This window comes from Epinephelus fuscoguttatus, linkage group LG10 (genome assembly GCF_011397635.1).
Source record: "Epinephelus fuscoguttatus linkage group LG10, E.fuscoguttatus.final_Chr_v1".
NCBI classification, from domain to species: domain Eukaryota; kingdom Metazoa; phylum Chordata; class Actinopteri; order Perciformes; family Serranidae; genus Epinephelus; species Epinephelus fuscoguttatus.
Genome location: NC_064761.1, coordinates 19,968,600 through 19,977,647, shown reverse-complemented (window position 1 = coordinate 19,977,647; position 9,048 = coordinate 19,968,600). Strand labels below are relative to the sequence as shown.

General features: G+C 39.5%; 1 protein-coding gene across 1 annotated transcript; it reads right to left on the bottom strand.

Annotated features, from left to right (window-relative positions):
* Positions 1-1,279: 1,279 nt before the first annotated feature.
* LOC125895757 (potassium voltage-gated channel subfamily V member 2-like) lies at positions 1,280-4,738 on the bottom strand. Its single transcript, XM_049587847.1, has 2 exons — positions 3,288-4,738; positions 1,280-2,103 (listed from the first exon to the last, which is right to left on the bottom strand). Exons 1-2 carry the CDS (start codon positions 4,533-4,535, stop codon positions 1,822-1,824), a joined length of 1,530 nt encoding a protein of 509 aa, XP_049443804.1. The 5' UTR covers positions 4,536-4,738; the 3' UTR covers positions 1,280-1,821.
* Positions 4,739-9,048: the final 4,310 nt, after the last annotated feature.

Here is a 9,048-nt window from a genome sequence, read left to right as displayed (position 1 = left end):
CGTGCTTCCTTGAAAGGGATACAACTCAAGGAAATCTGATGTTTTGCACAAAGGGGTTAAGTTGGTCTTTGCCACAAATTTGTTTAAATCTAATTGCTGAAAAGAAAGGAGCAACAATTTTTGTTCAACAGTAGCTCGGACTGGCAACGTAGTAATCAATCCAGTCATGTGATGCAGAGAAGACGTATTGGTGGAGCAGTGGTTTTCAAACTTTTTGTGCCCAAGGATCGCCAAAGGACAAGCCCACACCCAAGTCCAAGGCACACCTTTTTCTATATCTGTGCACAATAGCTTCTATAACATGTGGTATCATTCTTACCACCACATAAAACAATAAAACTAAGAAAAAAATAAGACAAATAAGACTCTTTTCTTTCGGTGGTAGGTCGTCTTCACTGGTGTTCCATACAGTAAAGCAAACCATTGTCCCACTCACAGCTTCCTCCTTTTAAATGTTATCATCCCACAGACTTTTAAGGTCTACCTTATTTATTTCTACTTATTGGAAATTGGACCTGACTTTAACTTATTGGCATTTTAGTGGTCTTTTATCTTATCTCACTTTTTAATCCTGATCAGTTAGCCTTGTGAGCACCTGCCCATGTCTGTTTTTGTGGTGTTTAACTGTGTTGTCACTGAAGTATGTACTGTATGTATGTAATTGTCTGTATGTTGAGATGCCCTCTCCCGGAACAGCAACCAAATCTACCTTCGGGTATTAATAAAGTTACCTTGAACCTTGAACACTTGCTGCCAATCAGGGCTTTTGATGTGTCACACACTAATAATTCCCGTAGGCAAGCCAAGCGGCAACAAATAGGTCCCCCATGAAGGTTTTCTAAACTGAATTAAAATAAATTACATTTTTTAGTTGGAGTTTGCCTCTTATTAGGAAATGGGTGTGCATAACATACTGATACAGTCAATTAAAAATCCATGCATAATTTTTTGTATAGGCCCAACTGAATATTGTAATAATAATGTGTGGTTACCATAAAATCCCATGGCACACGCAGCACACCATTTGAGAACCATTGTGCTGCAGCATACTTCAGTGTGAACAGTCTGCAGGCAATGGCAAATTTGATCATTTATTTAGTAGACAGTATGCAGTATATACTGACTGAGTATATAGTATGCAGTGTGTTAGTATGCCAATTCAAACACAACCTTTGATAATTACCGTTACATAAGGAAACTTTTGTATTTTGGTATCTGTACTGCCGATTTTTTGCAGTGTAATAATGAAGAAACTTCACACAATGACAGCTGTGTTAACTGTTTGATACCCACAAGTGATTTAATGCAAAATCTGGCTTCATTGTCATACAGAAAGTGATCATCTCCAAACATACATGACAGCATAGGAAACATGAGTGTATATTTATCAGCTGATACGCCATACACAGCTTTTTACAGCTTATAACACTTCAAGACTTGCGACATTCACTTTGGTGAAGAGCTTCTATTCATTTACAGGCACTCGTTTACAATTCACATGTTTTGAGTTCAAGTTGAGTCAAGAGTCAGGGTGGATGTAACTTTTATGGAACTTGAGTGTGTATTAGTTTGGCCCTCTTCCTCGCACTCAGCCGTCTTTCACAAGTTATTTGAATCGAAACTGTAAATAAAATGGCTTAAAATCATTTGATGGTCTGAGTCAGTGGTCAATGCAAAGGAGCCAAGGCGAAACTGCATCAGTGCAAAGTATTATTTTATCTGTGGCTAACGCTGTTTGTTAAACTTGAGGAGTTACAGGTTTACCAGGCAACATAGTTCCACTTAACACACCCCCATAGTTTATGTTTCAATCAGTGCTGGTCACTCGCAACGGTCATCTGTACTGTTGTCTTCCTCTGAGTGATGCAAACACATGTCTATTTTGCGTTGGAGGCGCTTTTTAAGATGAAAGCGGCGCTGCACTATCTTAGTGTTGTACTCCTCTGCTTTTAGCTTGGCGTAGTAATCTGAGAATTTGTTAAAGAGGAAAGAGATTGGCATGCCGTTGAGGATGATACCAAATGAGATGCAGCCAAAAGCCACAAAACGGCCCACGATAGTTACAGGAACCACATCCCCGTAGCCCACAGTGGAGATGCTGACCTAGGAGAGAAAAGTGAACAGTCACCATGTTATTCAGTTTTCATTAACATTTTCATCTCTACAGTATGACTGTTCACGAAGAATAGAAGAATGAGCTAAAAGTGAATTCAATTTGTTTAAACTTAATCTCTTTAAATAGATAACTGCAAAAGATTTTGCTATCAGATACATTCTGCTTTCCGTTTGCAGTCCATTTGTAGTCTAATAGTATTGACCAATCATGTATGAGTGGCAGTAAAACAGTCCATGTGGAAAGCAAAAGAGACAAAATGCATACGCCAGAAGGCAACCTTGTAACCCATCAGTTATTGTCTGACAACGATTTAGCTTTTTACCATCCTTTTTATTTTTATATCTGCATTCAGATCAGCCAAAATGACTGGCACACAGAGGAGGAAGTCTTCGCCCACATACTGGATGTCCTGAAATATTGCCAGCTGCCGCTAGAAGCTAATCATCATCAGACCAATAACCTATAGGCTCCGAGATTAGTTCAAGGTAATACAGAGTCCTGTTGGCCAACAAAAGAGGCTTCGCCAACTCCTGAGAATATTTCTCTATAGTCAACATACAGTTGAAATGCTGTTAAACTGGTGTAGCTGGAGGGATTTCATCAATTGTTTAGTGGGGGAAGTAAATCAAATCCACTTGTTCTGTTCTGAACTAAATATCTTCAAACAAACAAGAAAACTTCTGAGACTATATGCTGTACGACTGAGGTACCATTCCCAGCCAAAGTTTTTTGTTGCCATTGCCAATTCAGAGCTATTGAGAAACAGACTTTCATCACTGGGGCTTAAAATCCCAGCAGTTGATTTACATGGCTTCAAACAGCTGTTTTGATCCATGTTTTTTAACAACAAACAGCAGGATCTACTGGTGGACAGCTACCTTTAATGACTTGTAACAAACATGAAAACTGGTTTGGGGCATCACAATTTATTGCATTTAATGCTTTTTCTTCTCTAAAGAGCAAGAGAGTGGAGGATGGATACTTCATTTACTTCATCAGGTTGGGGTAGAAACTATTACTTCCCTCTTAGTTTCCTTTTCTTAGTGGTACTATTGTCGACTATATCACACTCTTGTCTTCTAAAGCAGGTGTATGCAGAGGAAGAACACAGGTAAGGGGCAGATGTTTATGGATTAGGATAAAATTAAGTTAATCAGCAAACAATACTCACTGCAGCCCACCACCAGGCATATGGAATACTGCTGATAGGAGATCCCTCAGTTTCCCTCTCAGCTGAATGAAGGAGAGCAGAGAAAGTGAAGATTCCCATGGCAATGAAGAGGAAAATGCAAGAGGCCTGCTGGTAACACTGCCGCAGGGTGAACCCAAATGCTCTCATACCAGTGGAATGTCGAGCCAGTTTCAAAATCCGAAAGATTCGCAGCAGCTTGATGACCTTGAGGACATGGCTAAGCTTGCTGACCCTGGCCATGGCCTTAAGGTCTTCCTGTGCACTCACATTCTCAGAATCAGAAAAAGTTTCAAAGATGATCTGGAAGAAATAAGGCATGACCGCCACCATGTCCACGAAGTTGAGTCCACTCTTCATAAATAGTCTGATATTAGGAGTGGTGACAAGGCGAGTTAAATATTCAAAGGTGAAGAACACAATAGTGATGATCTCCACCCATTCCATGTGTGTTTTGCCATTGATTTGATAAATTTTAAGTTCCTCAACAGTGTTGAGACTCATTGCAACGATGGAGAAGAGCACTAAAAGGTTGGAGATCACAGTGAAAGCCTTCGCCTGAGGCGAAGAGTACGGATTCTCCACAAGGTTCCATAAAGTCTTCCTCACACTCCCAAAGGCCATGTCCTTGAAACACTCATTGTCGTACTTCACCTCGATCTCAGCCATCAGCTCCTTCTCCACCTTCAGGGTCTCCTTCACCTCATCCACCTTCTCTTCGAACATCATCCAGCAGCAGCGCTGGGTGTCCTTCAGGCTTAGGCCCCAGTATGCAATCTCCTCCTCAAAATTAATGGGGCACATTTCCCGTATGACCCACAGCACTCCACTTGTGTAGAAATGGCAGATGTGGTGGAAGAAGGCAGGGTCACGGTCAAAGAAGAACTCATCCTTGCGCACGCAATAGTCGTCGCACAGCGTGAGGAGTTTCACTTGGTCCTTGCAGAGAGCCAGTGAGCCTATACGGGTTTGAGGGTATTTAAGGGCACACTCTCGGGGGATAAGAAACAATTTCCCTCCAATATTAACACTGATACTCTGTTGTTCTTTTGGTCTCTCCTCTGCTTCGATGCCAGGACTGTCCAGATCCTCCAAAGATGTCCATGCTTTGACTGTTTTCTCTTGGGAAAATGGGAATGTTTCGTTGTCATCTACAGTCTTTGGCAGACAGTTGATAGTCGAGCGGCGATTCTGCAAACATCTCTGCAGTGTAGCATTCTTTGAATACATGGCAACTGATGTTCAAGACAGGAAGCCAATGAAACAGAAGTAAAGGGCAAAAAAAGCATAACAGGAAACACTGCAAGAAAATGGCTCTAACAACACATGGTATTTTACTGAATCATCAGAAAGACTGCGTCTGGTCCTGCAGGAACTGATATCCCAGTGAATAGCAGCTCTTCCTGTTTTTTCTGGCTCACTTGTAGTTGAGATTGTAGTCCAGAGGGTCGTGGAGAGAGGAAGAGATTCCCCTCTCCGACTGTTACTGTGCAGACAACACATGGGCATTTGACTCAGACTGAGAGATCAAGGGTGAGCAGCAAAGGATTTCTTGCATTTAATCTCATTGGTGCCCTTCCAAGTTTCCTTAAGAAGTTATAAATATAGGGGGGAGGCGGGATTAGGAAACAAAGTTGATTTAAGGATTTTGAAGTGACGAGATAAAGGACCAACTGACAGGCTATATGTTGAATTGGCTTTTTTTTGTTATTCCTCTTTTTCAGTTCCTCATACTTATTTTCATAAGTCCTAACCTGTTTTAAGAAATCATTCTGAATGAACATTTCAGTCTTGTTGAAGGGGAAGCAGTTTCCCCACTGCCTGAGGTAATTTAAACATGTATTTGTACATCAACATATTGACAATTAGGTTCAACCATGGGACATGGGCAGTGTAGTTTTACAGTTGTGGTGGAGACAGTCCTTTAAGCTTTCAGTATTTTATGTTTAAGTGTTAGCTTAATGCTAACATTTCGAATAGAGCTGAGACTGATAGAAATGTCACTGGTGAGGAAATACCGTGCAGCTAAAGTGGACCAAATCACCATGAATTTGTTTATTTCTGTTGTCTTTTTTGTCCATTAACTGTAACATTTAAAGATATATAGATAAACCCACTGGTCCAACCTATCCAATGTTTGTGCTGTGGTTATTTCATGCACTGTGCTGCTTTGCTAGCATCTTTAATAAACCAAATATACCCGTATGAAAGCTAAGCACATACTGCTGTGGATGGGGCTACAGTAAAACCAGAAATAACACTAAAAAAGACACAAATCATGAATAACATTTCTAATACAATCATGTTAAAGATTTCATCTTAAAAACAATGGAAACTGCCCCAAAGCTGTGTTAAACCTCAAGATAACAAAGAAAACTAGAAGAGAAACAGCAGCCAGTTGAGTGAGCACCCAGTTTATGCAGCAGTGATTTAGATTTTACTTTCACCCAGTTCAGTGCAGACTCTGGGATCTATCAGCAAAAATTATTCCTGGGAATGAAGAGCATCTATCTTGTAAACAAATGAACCAGCATAATGTTAATTCACAATCACAATCAGGGAAGCAACACACACAGTTTGGTCATTCCTGGAAAGCATCAGCTGTCCTTTGGACTACGCTGATTCTGACTGTTTACATTTGACAAAAATCAACCAGGTGATTCCTCTCAGCTTAATCGACTGAGTGTGATCCTCTCCTGCTAACCTACTTGACCAGCCTCACAATTGATCATCAGATTACAGCTGCCAGGGACAGAGTGACCGGCCAGACTTAATGGAAAACTTAAACTCATATTACAGAGTGTACACATTAACACGGTCTGTACAGTCAGAAGTGCCAGCAGATCAAAAGTCAAAGGATTGATAGATATGGCGCTGACCTGTTTGGACAACTGTCAAATGTGCTATAGTCTCCCAGAGGCTTAAAAGGAATCAACGTTACACTAAGATAGTGGTGAGGAGTAGCATCACTTAACAACACTTTGTGTAATCTGCAAATTTTACCTGAAACTAGGGCTGCAAAAAAATCATATTGTGCTTACTGTGACAGATATTGTGATTGTGAAATAAGTCCCAATTTTAGTGGGAATGGTGATTTTTGTTTATCATTTTCAAGTTAAAAAAATATAGAAATAATTATGATGTGATTTTTTTCTGGTCTGTATCAAACAAGCATGTTTCCATATGTCTAGAATATGATTTGTAGGCAAGGGAATCTCTGCAGCACCACATAGCTTCATTTGTAATGGTATGTTATGACACATTTTACCTTTATCCAAAAATTGCAGCTCCTGCGACCTGAATATTGCACTTGGGCACATCGCAATGTCAGTATTTCAAATAACTGTGCAGCTCTTTCTGGAAGTTGAGGATAGAAACAGAATTATTTATTTACTCATTTACTTTATTCACAATGCCTTGAGTCTAGAAAATGAATATGTTTGTCTGAAAATTCTTCAATCAAGCTGAAAATGTCAAGATAAGATGCTACTTATGATGATGACCTTATCTGTGTTCATCTTGTCCACAGTGTTGGGTCTCTGACATCTGTTCCACATGAAAAACCAGCTGGATAAATCACAGTTTATTTTGTCTAGTTCTCTTTTTCAGTATTAAGATGTAACAGTGATCAGATTTTAGATTTTCTTTTTATCAAAGACATGCTTTAGTACATTTATTTAGATCCACAACACAGTTTTCTGTTCAACTGGATTTAAAAATAGCAATACATTAAATGGTCTTACTCACAAACTCTAAACAAAGATGAAATGACTATCAGGTCACAACTAAACACTGAATGCCACAGCCCTACCATCTACCTCAACAAAAATCTTTTGTTCTAATTTGCAAGACAAACTTATGGTTCACCCAAATTACAGCTTTGCATGTGGTCCGTGCTTTTATCTGCCCCAGGCTTCATTACTGTGATGCATTCTTAGCTACCAGCACGGCTCTAGAGATGGCAATACCAACCAGTCACCATTTTAGTCCTGAGTCAAATATCTCAACAACTACTGGATGGATTGCTGTAAAATTTGCTACTGATACACACAATGCTGAGAGGATACATCCTGCCGACTTTGGTGATCCCGTGACTTCCTGCAGTGTCACCAGTAGGTGTAGTGGTAGTTGATGAGGCAGGTGTGCCCCTAGATAGATTGGTAGGTTACCAAGGAGGAACTGGGTATAATCCCTTTTATGTTCCAGTTGCTATTTGGCCGATAGGTTGTTATAATGTAAATAGCCAGAAAAAGAGGTGGGTATATCCTGTATATACATGCGTAAACCCAGGACTACACCAGTGCCAGCAAGTCAATGTCAATACTTCTCCTGTGAAATATCTTACCAGATACTTGGATTGGCACAGCATTTGGGACACACATTCTTGTCCCCCTAAGGATGAAGCGTATTCACTTTGGTGATCTTGAAATTTCCTCTAGTGCCATCATCAGGTCAAATGATCAGCAGCTCCATAGCTTGCTTTGACAGTTGATTGGTCAACCCATGAAAATTTCCCCATTCTTTGGCAGCTACAGTTTTTGCCCTGCAAAACTGAAATTTTGCACTGAGGTCACAGCTATTGTGAATTCACACTTGTCACTTTGTGGTCAGTTTATGGCCAAACAGAGTGGTGCATGAATGAGTCCTAAAACCCCATCAATTAGTCAGACTTACCCCTGGTTCCCTCATCTCGTAGTTGATGGTTTTTTTTTTTAAATGAGTTTTTGGTTAGATGCCTTAAATAAGGTCTGTGGTTAACGCAAGCTTTATTTTGCGACATAAACCACATCAGTGAATACCTCACTTGTGAATTTTGAAGCTCTTAGGTGTCTTAAAAAAAAGATGGTTGCTAATAAATTGCTAGATGAGACTACAGTGTGTCACTACGGTGGGAACATTGAAGTTGTGTGACTGTACTGTAGTTTCTTTATAGCCTAACGTTAGCTTTTTACTTCTGGCGATTACATTTACACTTCAAAAGTCATACAAGTGGTGTTCCTTTGTGAGGATTATCTTGCTAAACAAAAAGTGTATCATAAACTTTTTGTTTGCCACAGAGCTTTTTTTTTTTTTTGCAATAATCCAAAAGCTAATGGAAAAATCCCATAGGCTTTTTGAGGAAGGAACCAAGGCGCCGCAGCACTCCATACCTGTAAATCCGATGACATTCCTTTCAGTCTTTGGTCATAACTAATCTGGCAGAGGCCCTCAGGTGATTCACAATCAAGTTTCAGGCTGTGGGGCTCCGAAACTATTTATTTTTTACATACGACAATGTGTTTCTCCAAACTATTTATAATTTGGTTTAAGTGTCTAAATTATCATCTCATATTATCTCCCACCATTTTTTAACTCCTTGCATTAAGTCCCCCTATTTAGCATTTACAACCAGCATGCAAACATTTAAAAGTTTAGAACATACTATAAAGCCATATGCAGATGACATTTTTAAGTCTTTTTACGATACAACTGTATTTTAATATAATGTCATTTATTTCTGTTTATACACCAGCCTCTCCACTCATGGATGGATGAGTTATAGCTGTTGACAAATACATTAACACATGTATTGGTTTACATTCTAGCATATTAACCTGCGTATAGCTCCTAAATTGGGGGATTTAAGTTAAGGGTTGACACAATCTTTACTATATTTTTTATATCAGTCTGTTTTAATTGTCAGGAGAAGGAAACTAAAACTTAAAAATACTTAATCATCATTCTCTGTCTTATCACAACCTTT

Excerpts from the sequence above, each read along its gene's own strand:
- LOC125895757 (XM_049587847.1), bottom strand. The coding sequence starts at position 4,535 with ATGTATTCAAAGAATGCTACACTGCAGAGATGTTTGCAGAATCGCCGC. Across the intron at positions 2,104-3,287 it reads ATGCCTGGTGGTGGGCTGCA|GTCAGCATCTCCACTGTGGG; the intron begins GTGAGTATTGTT and ends TTTCTCTCCTAG.